Here is a 20,774-nt window from a genome sequence, read left to right as displayed (position 1 = left end):
AGTCAACCTACTGCCTACCTATCTCTACACTGGCTTCTTCACAATGCATACCTCTCATATAACTGACTCTTGCGAGCAAATGTTGGCGTGTCAATCTGCTGTTATCAAAAAAAAAATGCATTATGTTCTGAATTTCTACAGTGAATAAATAAGCTATAATGTTCACAGCATACATGCATTTAACCAGGGGAACACACATTTTAATTACTAGTGTAAAAAATACATTGTAAGATTATTTTAACTTTACTTAGACTAGCACCTCACGCAGTGCGCCCACTATAGTCCTCCCTCTTTTAAAACTGTTTGCTCTATCTCTCAGTCTAAGAGTGAGCAGACTTAACAGAATGAAGTATAAACAAACAATATTTACTGAACACGATAAATTAATATTAAGCCAGGAGAGTCTTTGATTGTACTGGCTGATGATCCAGCATCTCCTGTACTGTCAAAAGTAAGCATAGCGCCTGTAAAATATAGATATAAATAAAATTATTAATTTTATCAGCTGCATCAGGCCCTTTCAATTTCATAGTGTTTTTTTTTCTTTTTTTGACCACAAGGATAGTCCCTTCTTATCCTCTCATCAAAGTTCTAATCATTGACACCCGCTTTGACACGAGGGGGAGGCGGGACCTTTGTGTAATATGCAGGGCTCTGCTTCTGATGGGTAGCTTGTCAGATGTGCGTACTATATTTCCTTTTGCCTCCCACCCAAAAATAAGCTACTGTCTTTGTTTTAAAAGATGCAGGGTTTTGTAGTATGACCTACATAGCTATGTTTAAAACAGCAGGGAAACTCTAGAGTCAAAATTTTTAGGTTTTTGCAAACCTTCAAACAGGCTTCTTTCATACTGGACTGGGCCTGTAGAAATAGTTTCCTGTGCTTTAAAAGATGAAGCCTTTATTTGTATAGATTTTAAAAAGTGATGCTTAGGATTTGACAATGGATGAAACATTAGTCCTTACACAGAACTTTTCCTGTCTTTTGTATTTGATATGAATTTTGCACGACCTTTTAAAATGTTGATTTTCTTGAGCCATTTTATCTAAAACCCTATCATGTGATGTAAAACAGTGAGCATTCTTCTTCTTTTCACTCTTGCCTCACCTGACAGAAACTTTCAAGTTCATAATTTCAGATTTCCCTTCAAATATGGTGATAATCTATCATAATATTGTTCTGATATGACAATTTAAAAAATGTTTTTTACAAGTTTGGCTGTCTACATTTCAATTCCACCTACACTTACTGACTCATTCCAACACTGAGTTGTTGTTTTGTTTTTTGTGTTTTTACCTATGGGTTTCATTAGGATTCCACTGGAGTCTCAGCGGGGTACAAACTCTTGGGGTAAAAACAGGAAGGGTCTGTTGTTGAAAGGCTTTCTGGATCCCTGTTTGTTACAATGCAGTTTTGACATGTCACCCTTATTTGTTTAATCGTTAAAAAGTTGTCAGATACACAATGCCAAATCCTCATTTCCTTGCCTCATACCAAACTCTCTGCTTGTTTGCAAACAGCCATGTTTTCCAGCTCCTTTGTGGACACTTACACAGTTTTTCGATACTGAGATCAAGAGGTCAAACCCCTTGAGCAACAAGTTTCGCTTATTAAAACTCTTCCTCAGCGGACTGAATGCCTTATTAGGAGGTTCAACATGCTGGATCATGATGCTCAAATTTGACCAAAACTTATTGTTTTGTGTTCTGTGTGTGTCTGTGTGTCTGTTTCTGAATTTTGGGCTGGGTGAAATAGGGTAAAGCGTCTCCCCAATAAGGGAGACACTGTGTGCATTTACGCACGTGGCACAGCAGCATAACTTCATATTTACATCTCCCGACACGCCAACAGGATCAGTCAGGATCTAACGTTGATTAATATTTTGTGTTCTTCTCCACACAGTCCAGGTTCATACAGAGTAAAGCAGCCGTCCTCCTGATCAATCCTGAGCTCCATCAGTGCGTCCAAATTTTTTTAGAAGCTAAAAGTTGAATTCTGTTCCCTCTGTCTGTCCTGTCAAGTTTATAATTACAGTTTTCAGTTTTGCTGCTTAAATGTACCGCGGCATTTGCTGTGACATTACTGCGCCCATGGAAACGTTTAAAATGACTGACAGCAGCCTCTCTAATCATGAATGTAAACCGTTCAAGAAAACACTCATTTATCAGTGCACAATAAAGAAATCACCTGGAAAGTTACAAGGAGGTGGGATAAATCTGAGAAACTAATTAGTTGGGTTGGCGGCCGGTGGATGATTTGTGCGTAGCCTACATGATTATTCAGATATTGTTCGAGCCGATCCGCACGTCACACAATGTAGCCCCTATAATGGTGACAAAACAGTGAAAACAGATGCTGACCTCCAATTATTAGGCTGTGATATGAACCAGAGTGTCTTCTGAATTCAGCACTAACCTGCTGTATTTTATGTTGTCATATAGTAACAATAGTGCCCATTATCTAGTCTGCAATTTGCACACTGTGTTCCTCCCTGTCAATAGGGGCTGCTGCAGCTTCCTCATGGTTACCATTGTGTTACTACAGTTGTTTCCCAATTAGGAATTTTCTACGCACTGTAGAGTAGTCTCTGTTACTGCTAACACTAGTATTAGTGCAGTCATGTGCTACTTCCATGACACATGCTGTCCCCAGCTTCTTGTTTTCAAATGACCCTGTAGTAATCTTTACAGGGTGGGCAAAACATATTCTTCTCTACACAGGCACCCTTGCCCGTTGGTAGGAGATGTTAGTGCAGCGGCGCTAAACACTTGACTGCTTCCCATATACGTAATTGTAGTTGTAGGACTGCTTGGCCATGTCAAAGGCATCACTGGAGGGGAGTAAAAAGACGATAATTGTCTAGACTACGTCCTACGTCATATACAGATCATCAATAACTAAGCACCCCCCAGAAGAAATCAGACACTTTTTTTTTTTGTCTAGGCACCCTTCCAAATGCAAAAACACCACTTTCTCCCCTCTGCTTTACTGACAGTAATCTGTGATCAATTGTGCAAGTGTGTGCATTTCATTAACTTTGATGTGTTTCTCTTCAGGCAGTCAGTTTACATTTTAATACCATTCTAATCTGTTTTCAGGAGTGTGACTTACACTGGCAGACCATATGCTCTTGTGATTGCTATTTACAAAAGTGCAAATATGCAAATGGATTTGTGTCATCGCTGAGAGATTTCCACCACACTTCAATATAGACTTAATGAGCCAAGTCCAACCAATGCTCACTGGGGCCACAGGCAGAAAAATCCATACCTCTGTATTTTGCATGCTTCTTTCATGTTGTTGAGTTAAATGTAAACAGACATTACTATGATCACTGGAAAATAAGTCCTATTTCTTGTTTAGAACAGTGGACCTGAGCTCGACTTGGCAAATGCAAACAGATGTAGGACTGTTTATCAGAAGGGAGTCTGTAACTTTTATTTCTGTTTTTTTTTGTTTGTTTGTTTTTTTTTATCTTGACCCTCCCCAGAGCTACAAATATTTTTCCTTGAGACTCCCTGATGATAGTGGGAAAATGCATGACCCTCTCTCTACCATAAATAGCCATATTTATTATTATATTCACACCAAAGGTAGCTAGTATTGGAGAAAATAAAAAGCAAAGGCTGACCTTTTCCAGACATTATGATTAATAGCGAACATTTACTCTTAAACCTTGACCCCGGATTCCCTCATCTGGACATAAAGCAGCCCAACTTTACTGTGTCCTCTCCTATGGCACTGCAAAAGTTACCATGACTATTCCAGCTGTGAAATAAAAATGCATATGCTACGAGCCAACAGCACAAAAACAAACTGCTAATTTCTTAAGAATAATAGAAATCCTCCTTATGAATAATCACGCAAGCTGTGTGTGCACAAAAATCCACAGTTTATTCAAAAAATGTGGCTAAACTGTGTTTAGGTCACTTTGCCCTCCTCCTAATCCCTACATTGTATAGAGAATGTATTTCAGAAAGAAGTTTCATATAATAATGGCACAATGGTAATGTAGTACAATGCACATGATGAGGGTAAGTGCAGCGTGACAATGGGGGGTGGTCGCATTGCTCAAGTGAAGGGCATGTTCTGGCTCAAGTTAATAGGGCTTATTATGTACTTTGCCTGTCTTGCAGTCAGCTCCTCGTTTGCTAAGGAGCCGGCCATTTATGAGTACAAGGGCCTAATGTTAGTGTCAGTTTACTTGACATTTTCTTTGTGTCATGGTTGAGCCCTCCACTGTGATAATAGTCATGTGCCAGACACCCACAGTAGTAGAGAAAATAAGTGACTGAGGAAAAATGAACAAGGGGAAGGGGAAAGAGACAGAAAGAGTGCATATCAGAGAGAGGTGGAGTGGAGTCTCGAGGCTGCTGCCATGGTGCCTGATATTGCGGTTACGAAATGGATTGTTTCCAAGGTGACAGACAATTAAAGGCAACTGTTTTATCTCTTTTAAGACATATCCTTTACTACCTCACATTATCCTCAAGAACAGGACTGTGAGATATAGAGGACAGGCAAAACTGTGTCAAGAAAAAACTAGGTGTAAACTCTGGGGAGTCAAGAAGGTCTAACCAAAGCTCCACCCTGCCCCTCAACACACAATGCTGACACGGCACACACACCTGGTTTTCAGTGTCATGTCAGGGTTTTGTGACCCAACCTACGGTACTGGTCAACCAGGGAAGAACTGATTTAGTATGCAAATCATGCATGATTTCTGCTCCTACCAGCTCTATGGAAAGATTTACTTTCTTTTTTTTTTTCTTCACCGGCACTCCTCGCTCCTCCAGCGACCTTCAAATACTGTCAATCAAAGCAACAGCATAGGGGATTAAATTAAAACGAACCGTGCACTCTTAAAATGTGACCTGCAGCTACATTAAAGGTGGAAGAGCAAAAAAGATCTAATCAAGTGTCTTTATGCCAAGGGCTCTTAAAATGCATGCCCTTCACCTGCACACTTATTCATGGGTCAGAATAAAGTCTATAGACACCTTGTGTAGGTACATTTTACTAATGAAGTCAAATTGGCACATATGCACAATTTACAGTGCAATGTGAAAACATTGCACTGTAAACAGGGGAATCCAAACACATGTTTACTGACGGCTTTTTCAGAGATATGACGAGCAAGCCAGAGTCTCTTTTGAATGTCCTTCAGAACTCTTCAAAGTCAAAGCTTGACATAAAGCATTTCTGCAAAAAACGTTCTCACGCTTTTATTTTGGAGGCACAATCACTTTAAAGGAAGTTATTGTGTTGGAACTGTCATGACTGAGATCTATTTCAGCACCAGCAGCTATCAATTTATTTACTTTTGACCACAGATCTACAGGAATTGTAAGGCTCTGTCATTCAAAATATTTTATAATATATTGTGTCTGTAATAATCAAGTACTAAAAAAAGGCAATGAAGACAACTTGAACAACTTTTCTCATCCATTACCTCGCTGTGGACAGCTCATATGATATTGACACTCTTTTGGCAGCATCTGTCGGAACAACACAAATATTGTGAATGGCGTGATAGCACATTGCAAGGAATAGTCGGTGCAACAAACAACTTTGGCCTACGGCAAATGAGCTGGGCAGACAAATTATAGCTCCTTCATTACAGGATCCCAATCAGTCCATTGTTAGATACGAACAGTAATCACCAGCTGTGCAGAGAAAGGAGAGTGGAGAGGATTGATGGAGGGAACAATGCCTCTCTATTTCAGCCTTGTGTCAATGGCTCTACACAAGACTGGAGGCAGAGATCCATAAATGTATCCACAAATTGCCAATACAGCTAACTAGAAAGTGTCACAGGCCAGGTCAGGGCTGGACATGGGGAGGGGTAGAAGTCACTTGAAGACCCGTTGGACCTAGAACAGCTAAATAAAGGATCAACATGCTGATGAATGCAAACCCGGGTTAATTTGAGTGACACTGTCTATACGTATATGAATTTAAGCAGCACCGTTAATCTGCCTATATGTTATGGCAGTAATTATCTTAAGCATGCATACCTTCCTGGTTACATACTGTATGTTGCTATTTTGGGATGACCCTGCCAAGCCCATCACAGTGCCAGTAAACAACAGATTTTGAGAGACTGGCCTTTGCTAATGGAGTATCTCACTGGCTTTTGCCCGAGTTTAGAATACCACATATGCTTTTGTTAAGGACAGCTGACAGTACAGATTTATGCTTGAGGGAGACAAAGAAGGTAAAATCCATGAGGAGTGAAACATAAAGCCGAGATGGGGCGCGGAGATCTGAGCAATCGATCAATCATCCCGCCTCAGCAGTTTCTCTGCACCCCACCCCACCACCTTCTAACACTGGAACTTGCCCCACTTTTAAAAATCTGCATTGCCTTGTCTCTGCCTCATTCTCAGCGTGGTAGCCTGGCTTTTCTTTGGTCATTGTCTTCCTTTTGTCTTGCTTTTGTTCTTTCTCATTCATTCATGTCTGTCTGTCTTTTTCAGTTCTCTTTATTTCTCTCCATTGGTTTGCGGCGCACTTCATGAAAATAGCTGTTGACCTAAGAGGGATATGTTGTGGATGTGCCAGAGCTCTTTATCATTGCCTAGGAGTTGAGTTGGCGCGTTCATATGTGTGTATTTGTGTACTTATGTGATGGGTTTTTGTTGCAAGCGTGTGTGCGTGCGCAAGTTCTTTAACACTGGCCAGACGTTTAAAAAGCAAACAAACGTTTTTTTTCTCAGCAGTTCACAGGCCTTTGCCTGTGCCTCAGAGCTAGCACGGGACACTAGCCGCTGTCTATGGACCCAGCAGGCCTGTTTGATTCATGAAGCAGCATCAAAGCTTTCATATGCCCCGCACATTCCCCACTGCTCGCTCTCATCTCACTGTTGAATCGTTTCTCCAAAGCTGTCGGATACACTCTCTGTGGGGTGGATGGCACTCGTCGGAACCTAATAGAGGGTGACTGTACATGCTTATGCGCGTATGTTTGTGTGTGTGTGTGTGTGTGAGCGAGGTAATGTGATGTGACGAGTGGATTTGCCAGCGTGTGGTCATCTAGTTTTTGGATATTTTAACATATACACATGCACACACTTGTCCTACTCCATTCTGTCTCTTCAAATTCTCCTAAATCTACCTAATTACTCCCGATATGTAATCCAATTGGCCAAAAAGCAGTATGTTAAGGCTCATTATGCGTTGACTAATGCACCACACAAGTTTGAATGTAGCTATCCATGCAGCTCATCTTATTAAACCCGCTCTCTTTGTCTCTCAGTCTGAACTGAATCCAATTTAATAACACATGCTGCACTGCGTTTTTATTACCGTAATATCCACCAAAGACGAGCCTAAAATGGCACTTTTGGGGCAGCGTACAAGCACATATTGTTTTTGTGTTCTCATGACATTTTGTCACCACTTGTGTTGCTGTGAGTGGGGACACTTTTTCTAAATGTCCATAGATCACAGTTCTTTGCATTGCTGCAGGAAAGCTAGATAGCATACATATTTACATATCCTGTTGCTCATACATGCCTTTGGGCACGTGGGGCTCAGGTTAGAGCGGTTTTTCCAACTTATGAGAAGGTTGCCCCAGCTCCCCCAGTCTGCAAACACACATTCACAAATTGTGAATGTTTACTTCTTTTGCTGATGGGCAGTTGGCGCCTTTAGGCAAGGCAAGTCAAGTTTATTTATATAGCACATTTCAGCAAAAATGAACAGGGCAATTCAAAGTGCTTTATGTAAAACCTTAGCTTCTGCCATCAGTGTATGAATGTGAGTCAGTGGGTGAATGTGATTTAGTGTAAAAGTGGTCAGAAAACTAGAAAGGCACTAAATAAAGCCTCAAATATACTTTGGACACGGACAGCTGCGGACCACACAGCCGCGGATTACTTCTATTTAACTACTTTTTGGAGTCAGCTTGTCGTTCCACACATGCGCAGTAGCTCGATTGGTGCCCTGGTAGCGTAGGCGGCCTGTCCACGCGGTCATAAAAAAAGGGAGGCGCGAGGGCATCCGCATAGACCCCACGCGTACCCCCTTTGATGACTTTTTTTCCGTCACGTGGATCCTAGTGGCCCCTCGCGTACTCCCAGACGCTTAAAGTATAATCCTTGCTTAAGTACAGACAATTTAACATTTGTGGCTCTCAGGTGAATATATAGTGGGATCATCAGGACTAAATGGGTTGATGTGTGTGTGGTTGAAGCGTATGATGGTCTGAGTCAATGGCATTGATTCCACCCGGACTGGAATTCCATCCTCTACCTCCGTCCCTCCTCCCCCTCACGCTTTCACTGTGTAGCTCACAGATATAAAGCTCCTCCTCAAGAACAATGAAGGCCAGGGGGTTGCAGAGGCCAAGCTGCCTGACACAACGACTGCAGGACAGTCCTTAGCTACGGCTGGTGGCATGATTGTGACAGAGGTGACTTTGGAGGTTGAGATTATTGAATCCATTGTGTACACAAAAGGCGGGGAGGGAAAAATCTAAACTAGGTTTGATCAGGAGCACTTGAAAAATAAGGTGGTGTGATATTGTACGGATTCCTGGGTTCAAGTGTTTGTTTCTTTTTCTCCCAGAGAAATCAGATGTCAGCTAGTGAGCAGCCCTTTAAAAGCTGGTAGAGGTTAGCTGTTTACATTTAGATATTTTCCTTATATATCCCAGCCAGCAGAAGCTCCATCTACATTGCTTTTATCAGCTGTGCAAAATTCAGTTTGCGTTTACCTTTTAGGTCTATTGTACTTGTATTGTTACATTTTAAAAGCCTGTGAAGTTCTGAATGTGACGCACAGGAGACACAGCTTGAAGTGTGAATAAAAAACTGCTGAAGCCGGGTGCATACATGTGGGCAGATGACAAACACCGGCTTGCCTCATTACATCCGCTTAGTCATGGAGCAATTGTTGGTTCGATAGCTCTACTTAGACGGAGAGTGTATCATTTTTGACCCCTACAAATACCCAGTACTAAAGGTCTGTCCACCAGTGAAATCAAATACCAGAGCAGCTCAACATTTAATTAATAATAAAGACACTATAACGGGTGGCTTCATTTCAAATGAGTCATCTCTGTAATGTAGTCAAGGCTTTCTGTGAGGTTAATTGAGACCTTGACAGCACTTAAGTCTCTGCTGCATGCTTGTGTGTCTTGTCTTACCTCTGGCTACAGCGTTGGCTCTTGGGCTTTATGGAAAGAGATTTGATCGGAGTGAAAAGTGTGTACTCTCTGTATCTAATCACAAACAGCGCTGCCATGGGAGCGAGGGGATGAGATAGAGACGTACAGTAGATGTAAGAAGTGTTCTCAGAGAAGGGAAGAAAACAGTCATTCTTTATATTAGTTTTGTGTCTTGAAAGGCGAGGCTGAAGTGATCACTGTGTTTCTCCTGGGGAACTGGGAAGAGGGTTTTCTAGTGCTCCGCAGTGTGGAGGAGGATCACCTGATTCCTGGAGTATGCCGGAAGTGACTTAACCCAACATGCAATATGGAATTTAAACAATAAATAAAATGTAAATTTTTGGATAACACAACAATGTATTACTTGCTTGGCAGTATTCTGGCTCCAAAGTCAAGAACAAAAGTCATGTGATTGTGTTCATTTAAAAAGAATTTATCGAGGTGCATTGTTGGCACTGTGACCAACAATGCACCTCGATATCCAGTCCTCTCCCGTCACTCCCTGATCCTCTCCAGCTTTATCTCTTCCACTCAGCCTTCTATTCATTAAACAGACATAAACAAAAGAAGTGTTTTGTTTGCAGCTCGTGTCTCTCTGTTGTACGTGGCTCCATCTCACTGAGCTCATGGAAGCAATCACAAGCTGTTTGTTGCTTACCGTTAACAGCCCATACTTTGGGAGGGGGTCCAACTTAATACATAATTGAAAATGGTTGCTGTGGTCCATTTGGTACGCTTTTGTTCTTCCTACATCAGCAACGCAGGCACCGCCAGGAGACTGCTCCTGGGGGATTTGCTTTTTTTCACTGTCATTTTCCCCCCTCCATCTCTTTCTCTCTCTCTCCTTTGATGCCTTTTTTCGATGACAATTCACACTTCAGTTGAGATTGCTCTACATTTCGATTTCAGCCAAAATGCTCTTCTAAGTAGCTGTATTTGTCTGGATGTCATTCGTCCTTCACTTCCTCAACCCCCTCCCCACACACACAAAATGTTTTCTTTTATGTGAGTGCATGCACCCATATTATGTGGCTGTGTTTGTTTCAAAGTGAGCTCTAACATCGCCTTTAATGTTCCAGAAGTATAGCAGTTAGCGTGTCACTTAAAGCTAGGGTAGGTAATGTTGGAGAAACTAGCGAGATACAGCAAGATTTTAAAAGTATCCAACTGAAAAAATCCCACCCCCTCCCTTCAGGCCTCCCTCCCTCCAAAGCAAAAGACATGTCCATGCACAATGCGTGCATGGGCAGGCAGGTAGCTCAGCCTTGTGTAGGTACATTTTACTAAAGAAGCCATCATTCAGTTCCAGCTGAATTATTTGAGATGGTATTTAAACGCAGAATCACAGCAGCGCGTCTTGTTTTTGATCAGCCCAAAAGGACTCATGTCACTCCATTACTCGGTGACCTCCACTGTCTACCTGTGGCCTCCCGAATCAAATACAAGTCCCTAATGCTGCATACAGAGTGACTACTGGGTCTGCACCCATCTACCTAGACTCCATGATACAAGCTTACGTTCCTTCTCAGTCTGGCTCTCCCATCCCTTCACACAAAGCAATCTCAGTAGGGGTTATATTCTCATCTGTGACACCACGATGGTGGAACGAGCTACCACACGCCATCAGAGCAGGGGCGTCCCTCTCTAATTTCAAGAACCTCTTGAAAACTCATCTCTTCCCGAGAACACTTTCTCTTATAACTCCTCTAACCCCTAACGTCTAACATGTACTTCCTGTGCCCTTCTTCTTCTATCCCATTACAATTATCTTGTGTTGATTGCAACTCTTACTTCTTTCCCTAGGTATTTACCCCATTGATGCCAAATTAGTTAATGTAATGTAAATGTAAGAATAATTTCAGTTCCAGTTTCAATTCCTTTACTTGGCGTTAAATAAATTCTGTAATCACCTTGCCTTATGTAGGCTACCACACACTGAACAGTCCATGGTCATATCTCAGTATAAAGTGCACAGCTGTCAAATAGACACACTATTATCCATCACCCCTCTCCTCCTATCACCTAAAATTGCTCCTGTGGCAAACTCGCTCGCTCATGAGATTTGAGTTTCAATCTGTCTGCCAATGGACCACCCCTTTTGGCCAGCCACAGCCTCTCTCCCTAGGGAAATGCACAGAGGTCTTGGAGAGATTTTGCTGTAATGGAACTTCAGGACAAACTAGATTCGATGATCCACACATACAGCGGCCCCTTGGCGGTTTGAGTTTGCCCCCTCTCTTTCCCGTTTCAGCCGTAAACCTCATTATCTGAGGCTGATTCTTCAGTCCAGCCTCCCCAGGGAAACAGAGGTGGGGATGGGCAAACGAACACAGGAAGTGGAGTGTCACTTCAGATCACAGTTCATGCGGGGAAATCGGTTGATTCATGTAACCGCTGAGTGGGGAAGAATTATTTGAGAGTTGACACATCTCGCTGTTACTGGTGGTGTTGTGTGCATCTGTGCTTTTGCCCAGAAGCAGCTGATCCGTATGGTATATCTTAACGATGTTCAGGGATCAGCCTTTTTATTGATTATTATATCTCAGTTAAGATGAAGCTCTGTTGATCCTGCTGTTAAATGTTAAATGAGATCATCACTATAGAAAAAGTTGTGTGATTCAGGGGGAAAGACGGAATATGTTCAAAAGAAGAAGCATATACCAGTGGAAACAAAATAAATTAAAAAGACTGTGTGAATGTAATCGTTAAAAATAATACGAAAGAAATATCAATGCTAATCCCATGTGTCCACAAACTGACTGGTGTGATTGAGGTGTCTCTGTTGTGAGTGGTGTTGCAGGGGTACTTTTTTGTTGTGACAGCTGCAGGTGTTTGTTCAGTTCCTGACAGATGCACACCGTGTCCTCCCCTGCTGCTGTTAGGCTGCTGTTTGACATGTGTCCATTGTACAGACTGGCTGTTTTGACTGGTAGTGTGTGAACGAAGCTCACTGTAGTGGAAGGAGGCCATGTGCTGCAGACGGACTGACAGGCATTAGCAAAGTTGTCATCATTTTTATTCCTTTTTGGTTGGCTCTTCTGAGTTGCTCCTTTAGTCTACTTGGTCTGTTCTTGGCATTCATGCTTCTCCTGTTATTTGCTGTTATACTATTTGCTTTTCTTCTCCAAAAACCTCCTCCTATCTAATTTTAATCCAGCTCGTTGCTTTGCTCTGACGTTCTCACACCACTGTTTTATTCTGTGGCAGATGCATCACTCCACACTGAAGCTGTTTTATGTGGTGTTGTATGAATGCGTTGTTGATTTATTTGTAAACTAAAACAAATATTACTTTGCCCATAATTTAATGAAACATGTCTTGTGCGCGTTAGAGCTACAGCAACGTAAATGTTGCGCTAGAATCAATAAACACAGCTAATTGGTTTCATCTCAAAAGATTTGACTCATGAGATCCTTGCACGGATGAGTGTTAAAGGGTTACCTCAGTGTTAGTCTAGTGCTGGTTAAGGGAAACCTGTGAACAGTACCTGTGCTTCCGAGTAAATCTGCTCAGAGACAACATTTTTGGCTTTTAATAGCTAGAATCTGACTTTATCATGCTTTCATTAAAATTTCCCTCGGGGCTTTTAGGACATATAAAAATCTCTGCTTTTAGTAATGATGTCAAAAATTTCATATAATCATATCGTTTTTATCCACAAAAAAAATGTTAAACTTAAGTAATTGGTCATTTTTAAAAGTATTAAAAAATCCAGAATCTATTATATGAAAATGTAAATATTAATCAGTACAAAAGTTTAACTGCTGGACAAAAGATGTCACCTACTCAACTGTAAGTGTATGTGCGCTGGAGGCTTCAAGCTTCCACACCACTCTTGTGTAGTTTGCATACTGGCCTATGACTGACCTCACACACGGGTTAAACGGAGAATTAAAGTGAGCACAAACTTTCCCCCCAGCACATTCACACTCTGAACTCCCCAAAACTGGCGTCGTTTCTTTAACGCCATTAAGCGTCATTTTTGGACATGTAGGGCTCCGCGGTCAAGTCAATAATTAAAATGACCAATCAGTGGTCTGCAGTGTTTTCACATCACCTTGTTATTGCCTCAGCTCGCTTGGAACCTCGGCAGAGGGTCAAAGGGTCTTTATATCCTACGCCTTGCAAACTGACGCCAAGGGCTCTTTGGAAATAAAATACCAGTGTAGTTTTAGTGTTTTCTATTTTATTTATTTTTTTACATTTACGCCTCAACAAACTATTGGTGTAATCCTTCATTCATATAGTGTTTCTTTTAACTTACCATTCTCTTTTTTTCCCTCTGTTTTTCATCTAGGTAAGGAAGAGTCGGTAGCCACCTTCAAGGGCAATGAGTTCTTCTGCTACGACCTGTCGCTGACGCCCATCCAGAGCAGCACGGACGAGATCACGCTTTCCTTCCGCACACTGCAACGCAACGGCCTGATGCTGCACACTGGCAAGTCGGCAGACTACGTAAACCTGTCTTTGAAGAGCGGCGCAGTTTGGCTGGTCATCAACCTGGGCTCGGGGGCGTTCGAGGCCCTGGTGGAGCCTGTGAATGGCAAGTTCAACGACAACGCCTGGCATGATGTGCGCGTCACCCGCAACCTGCGCCAGGTAAACAATGCCCGCGTAATCCAGGGCCACCGCAGTCGGAGTGGCACCTCTTTCTGCCACCCACCCTATCTTTGCTGCTATCTCTGCTTTATTTGACTCTCCATCTTTATGTCTTTTCTCTCTGCACTTGGAGCACACAGGGAGTGTTTGTCTCATTTTCCTTCTCTCATTGCCTTTTGCTTGCTGCCCATATTAACAGAAGCTTTTTTTTTTACAGGTTGGGGTTGCACAGAAGGCTGCTGCTGGTTTTTTTTCTGTCTTTCTTGGCTTCATTTTTTTTTTCTAAAATAACCAAAGATCCATCTCACCTTCATATTCAAAGGTCATTCAAAAGCAAGAGTTGAAAACACATCACAGTCCAAGTGAAAATGATGTCATATTTATATTATAGTTAAGACACGTCATAATGAAACCAAAGGCAAATAGGCACATGTAAGCTGTTACCAAGGGCATTGTGCTGGTGTTAATAAACTAGTGCAGAAAGTACTCTTAGTATCTCAGTATGTATGCACATACACAATACACATACACAAATGGAATGCACCCTAATTTATCAAAGGTGACAATGCACTTAAACCCTTTCTGAACAAATTACCCAACACTTCCTTACAAACCTTTAATCGTAGCTAATGGAAAACAAAAGAGCACCAGCAACCTGAATGTCTGTGCGTGTGTGTGAATTGGTGTGTACCTGTGCGTGCCAGCGTGTTCCATCTACTTTTCATACACACACACATGCACAGCAAAGTTCTAAGTATATGGACATACAGTACACTCTCTGTATACCGGACTCTCTGGATGCACCAGGTCATCAATTGGCAGTTGCAGATACCAGCTATGTGATACAATCAATTTCACTTACACTTGCCTTGCTTACTTCTTCACATTTTCTTTGGTAATTGTAATTGTAATGAATGGCTTGTCAGACCTGATAATGGCCATTTTAAACTGCCCCGATTGCAAAAAAAAAGCCTGATGTGAATGCATTAACACAAATATGGTGCATCAACTTGTTTGCGTGCACCTGCAAAAACATCCCCAGAAAGTTGTGGGGGGAAACAACAGCCAATGGTATCTAACTCCACTCCTCACACACAAACACAAAAAAAAACCCCTCCTGAGATGATTGTTAATGTGAACTAAGTGCTGTTAAATTATAGGGAGACATTTCCATGCCAACCACACACTGTAATTTCTGTCACATTGCAATAATGTTATTATATATTTCAGTGTGGTAACCTAGACATGGAAATAGTCTAAGATTTGCTGATGTTTTAACAGCATATGCTGTACTTGCTTTAGGATAAGGGCAAACGGCCATGCACTCACCGACGCGCACAGAAAGTCAGACACACACGCACTTACATACACAGTCGGGGTCAAATATGTTATGCTGTAGAGATCATCAGCGTGAGATTAGCTTAATGAGTCTGGGTAGCCAACACGGCGGAACGATTTACAACACGAGCAAACCCACCTAGCACCTACTACACCATAATGACTATTAGGCAAATAAGTAACACATGCACATGTATGGTAAAATGAGACCCTTTTATTGGCCTGTTTACCCGTCTCTCTGTCCGGCTATCTATCTATGTGCCTATCTGTCTGTACTGGCATGTGATACCAGTACTACCAGTAAATGATAGGAGTATACAAGTAAACAGCAAGTAGATTTTTTTTACTAGGGAGAACTCTTTACATATTCACAGCAATTCACATATAAAGAAGTGTTGCTTGCTTGAAACAAGCGTACACATTTTATAGTTTTAAAGAAATAGTTTGGGATTTTTGAAGTGAGGCTATATGAGGTGCTTATCGATAGGGTATCACCTGCAGTAAATGGCGGTCAGCGTATCCCCAGTTTGAAGAAAAAGAGAGTTGCACCTGCACAGAAGCTAAGCATTGTACTGCTGTGGACAGGGTCGGCAGCTAACGTGTTTAGCCACGTAAAAGAAGGCCCACAGAAGAAAATCAATATCAGTTCAAGTGCTTAATATTTTCAGCATGTTACCTTGACGTCCGACAGCCATTTCCTTTGGGACTACATTTACTCAACCGTATTCTTATGCATCAATGCTGGCACAGTATTACGTGTCTGGAGAGCAGCTGTTGTGGTCAGAAAGTGCTATTGCAAGATCCGACTGAAATCCAAGTTTTTTCTGAGCTGTTATAGATTTCATTGTGTTCCTTTGAATGATATTGGACTTTGAAAGCTGTGGCTATCTGCTCCGAATACAGACATGAACACTTTACATGCAGCATTGAGACAACTCTGTGTTTGCAGTGATCACTTCTCTGAAGAGGATAATGTAAAACCTCAACCAAATAAGCCAGACAGACACTTGCTGAAGAGCCCTGCTGTACCCAACCATCTGGTAAGATAGCAGTAAATAGGCCTACCTATAAATAACTGAAACAGCGTACCACACAACCAGTAAAGAAATGTTTCTCCAGAAGTTTCCCTCTCTTTCTCTCTCTTTCGGCCCGTTCAGTATTCTTCTGCAAATGTTCTTCTTCTGTATACTTTGGTTCAAAAAAGTTTTGTCTCAGCGAAAAGCATTTTGTTGTCACTGTTATAGTCACTCATTAATTTTTTTCCTAAACTGCTGAACCAAACAGCTGATCTCGTACAGTGCAGCCAAGTTGCGCTTAGGTGTAGGAATACAGAAGTTCTACGGCTGAGAAAATGTAGTTCTAAAGGAATGATAACCGATGTATTTTTCCATGAGTCCGCTGTCTATTGTAGCTTGTTTGGTCACTGGGGTGAAGAAGACATTACGCTCACTATTTACACCTGCAGAGAAACACACAGAAAGAGACGCATTCTTGTATTAAGTTAGAAGACACGTTGGATATTTTAAAACACGGAGCAGGTAAAGCAACAGTGAACACAGTTGTTGGTGCTGACGTCAGTCATACCACGGTGGTTCCATCGGTAATTAACAACAAGCCTCCTCCACACGCGGCTCACCTGCTGCTGTGAAAAAGGAATTGCAGGTGAAAAAAAACGTGAGTTGTCTTTTATAAAGACAGGAAAGTTATGAGCAGATCACTGTAGTTTGTGAGTAAACACTAAAAGAAGGTGGAGAATAAAGTAGAATTAAAATAGTGAGATTAGAAATGAAATACTAGAAATAGGGTAATGCATTCTTTCAAATATTTTCAATTGAAATATAGTTAAAAATGGCCTACTTGTTTTAGTTGGATTTTATTTGTAGCTACAAAGTTACAAAGATGTTTGTGCATGCGCTCAGCTATACTTGTTAGAAAGAATTGCTGTGTGGTGTTGGCCACATAAAAAGACAGAGAAAAGAGTAAGTACTAAAAGTGAATGGCAATTTGGTAACATCCACGGTCTCCATGCTACACTGATAACAGTAGTAAGGCTTCCCTCTGTGCACACGTATCCTATACAAGTACAGTTTTGGCTGGATTATTTGTGTCCCCGTCAAAAAATTTTAACCCAACTATTAGATGAAATTTACGAGAAATGGTGTACACTGATATTGATTTTTTTTTGGTGGCTGAAACATGTTAGCTGATGACCCTGTCCATAGTACATTGCTTAGCCTGTGTTAGCATTGAATTACATAATTTAAGAATTTTCTTTTCCTGTCAAAGTTTCTCTGGGTAAAGTAACCAGCTCTTGTTGTATGATCATGTAATTTAGCTGAGCAGATATTACATGCCAGTCCATGCCTTGACCCAGAACTAACCCTTCCACATCGCGCTGTTCAGGGGATCTCCATTAACTCACATAACAGTTTCAAACCTCAGTGGATCCTTCTAATTGACATAACAGACGGCCTAATTGTTAAAGAGCTCTCTAGATTTACGCTGGACCATCCCCACTGGGAGACACAAGAGGAGAAGTATTGATGACATTGACCACCTCTGACCCTGTGTTTACTCCTGGGCTGATACCCAACTGATCGATGAGCACTTGCACGCTTTGAGGTCTCGTAGAACCCACCTGTCAGAGGAATTCAATATTCACACACGCAGCTGTGCTTGTATGGCCACGCACATAAGAAACAACCAGTCATAACAATAATAAAAACTTTATTCATGTAGCAGCTTTCCAAAACAAACAAAGCAAACACCTGGTTGTAATCTTAGAACCTCACCGCTAGTGGCCGCTGGAAACTCCATAATACCCTTTTAATAATTAAAATAAAAGAACAAAACTTGCTTGTAAACAACAGTTTAGCGTAACTGGTTGAAAAATATGTCTCAGCAATAAACCCCGTTACTCTCAAGTGAGATAAAACTGCTTTGATCCTCGGGGTACAACTATTCACTGACGCAGAGTAAAAAAACAATTCATAAATAATCATATCTATGTGTACAGTACTGAAGATCTCGAAACTTTAGTAAAAATGTGAAAATCTAAAGTGAGGTCTGTAAAATACAAAATCTTATTTTTTAACAGGATCTTCAAGTACTGCACACAAAAACAGCTTTGCCCAAAGTTGTGCTTTATAACAAAAGCAACTAATTATCCAACTGTAGAACAATACCATTATTTTGTGTATGTTATGCATAGCCAAGAGAGAGATGTGACAGTTTACAGGGTATGTACTGTGTGTGCAGGAGCACCTCACAGTGGAATGCTGTCCAGTACAAAGATGGTCTGAATGAACACTTATTTGATAGAAAACAAATATTGACCGTTATAAGTTTAGCAAAGACTGCATTTATTGCTGGGCTGCTAATTTGGATTACATTGTATTCTGCTCGCTATTTTGTCCATGTCCTGTGTAGAGTATAGTTTCCAAGTGTATTCAAACACTCTGTAGATAAGGTACATTTATGAGTGGATTAAGGGATGATTGCCGATCATAATACCATAACAATCACAAAACTTTTCTATTAACTATTTTATGTGTGGCCATGTATATTGACAATGGACAAATAAGAATTGCAGACAGTTGTCCATCAACAGGCACCATAAATTCATTCTAGAAATACTCTTAATTACATAATGTAATATTTTAATGCAACTGCAAATGCAATGGCGCACTCACACAAGCCAGCCATTATTGCGTGATGCTGCTCTTCCAATTGGAGCTAACATAATATCTTGCACTGAAAATAGCCTGCAGTCTACAAGACAAACGTTGGATTCCAACTGAGGTTATCACACAGTCCCAGTGGTCTCCAAGGTCTCATCCACTCTCTGTCTGTTCATCTTAATGACTCTTGCGACGTCATGCATATCTACTGCTGCATCACTAAGCTCCAAAATAAGTAAAGCCTATGAGCTCTCACAAGCCAGTCTCTCTCTCTGTCTTTCTCTCTCTTCCTCTGTATGTGCATGCGTATATTTGCCGTCTTTCTCCACAATACCTATGAATTTGTCAGCTTTGTGCGGGAAAAAATGAAGCAGACAGAATTAGGTGAGGTGATAGGGACTCTCCGCCAAGAAACGGGATGGAAAGGGGAGGTGTGGAGAGAAAGGGTACGCTATATGCCTAACAAATGATCACAGAATCAGAGCTCCACTTGGTGGCTTCTGGTAGTACTGCAAGGGTTTGTGGAAAGTGGTGTTTGAAGAGTTTGGCTAATCCCTGTGGTGTACAGTTGATAGGCAGGCGAGGACACTTGCCATGACCTCTCATCAGTGGACGTCTCTCCCCACAATACACACACAGACCCGCACCAGTTCTACCCTATTCAGTGCACACATTGGTTAGCATAAGAAGCAGTGGATCCCTCCCTCACCTCCTCCCTCCCTTTGCATTCCCTGACATGATGATCTAGCCCCTTTGACATCTTGTAGACTTCAGCACTAGTGACCGCCCGCGCCCTTTAGTCCTCCTCTGGGATCACACAAAAGGAGGGGCATAGATGAAGATAGAAAACCTCATGTCAGAGTGTCTTGGGAAGTGATAGATATATCTGATACATTGCACCAAAACAGAACACATTGTGAAAATATGAAAAATATTAAGTTTGCAATGGCATTAAGCCCCTTCTCTTAGTGCATGCACAATGCATAGTTCAAAGTTTTTCTGATCTTTTTAAATCCCACATTTGCCCGAAGCCCTGCACTTGGAGTAGTCCACACACTGCTGTATTCTAGAGGTGGAGGAAATAACCGATACACTTTGGCATTGTGATTCATTTTTTTTGGTTTGTTTTTAGTAATTGTTAATAATAACAAATGATGTTATTGTTATTAATTAATTATTATATATTGGGAGATAACCATATCATCCCAGCCATACTGTATTCCTTACAGGGATAACTTTTAGCATTGACAAGTGGAAAAGCCAGACACATTTTTATTAAAAATACCTTGGACAGAAATTAAAATCAATCGCAATTTTGTTCATACCCATTCATAACTTTGCTGCATCATGTTAATATAAATTTACACGCATACATGCTGTTAGGAGCACAGTGCCCAATTGTGAATCTGTCTTTAGTGGTCATGATTACTGTACTAAAAGAATCACCTGCTGTGCATGACAGCGGAAGGTTTGCACCCTGCTGCTCTGTAGTTTATTGTAGTGTAGCTTTTGTGGTGGTATTTGTAGGCCCCATTAAGTCACCTCTATAATATTGTCAGTGGTTTGGTTTTGGTTCATGGTTTGTTGAGATCAGCAAATGCAATGCCAGGAAAAAATACTTGACGTCAAACTTTCAATATCCTGGAAAGATGGGAATACTGTAATCTATATTGGAGGACAACTTTCCATGTTGACAGTCACTGGAACAATCAGAATGGCCTAACATCACAACAGCCCATCTGTAGGCTTAACAGGAACTTATGTCTCACAGGACACTGCAGGCAGTCAGAGGAAACCTGGGACACACACTGGCAGGGGAAAGGTGCTCTTGTATATCTGTACTTTTGTTTGTTCATGAGAAGACTGAGAGAATGACTGTGTGCACAACAGAGAAACGGAAGTGAAGTGTGCTGCTGTCGGAGACTAAAGGAATATCTGAGCAGTGTGCGGATTGGGGGGAGCGCTGGGAGAGAGACAGCAGTTT

The 20,774-nt window shown here is 41.4% G+C and overlaps 1 protein-coding gene across 5 annotated transcripts in view; it reads left to right on the top strand.

Moving 5' to 3' along the window:
- The window catches only part of nrxn2b (neurexin 2b), a 704,163-nt gene that overhangs the window by 303,008 nt on the left and 380,381 nt on the right, over window positions 1-20,774 (top strand). For all 5 annotated transcript variants that reach the window (XM_038732127.1, XM_038732126.1, XM_038732128.1 and 2 more), the window contains one exon: window positions 13,471-13,772. In XM_038732127.1, the coding sequence (XP_038588055.1) occupies window positions 13,471-13,772 (302 nt within the window). The remainder of the gene's footprint in view (window positions 1-13,470; window positions 13,773-20,774) is intronic.

This window comes from Micropterus salmoides, unplaced genomic scaffold (assembly GCF_014851395.1).
Source record: "Micropterus salmoides isolate LMB-PRFRI ecotype aquatic unplaced genomic scaffold, ASM1485139v1 Ms_hic_scaffold_2, whole genome shotgun sequence".
Taxonomy (NCBI): domain Eukaryota; kingdom Metazoa; phylum Chordata; class Actinopteri; order Centrarchiformes; family Centrarchidae; genus Micropterus; species Micropterus salmoides.
Note: the sequence above shows the minus strand (reverse complement) of the source record. Positions and strands in the feature narration are given on the sequence as shown.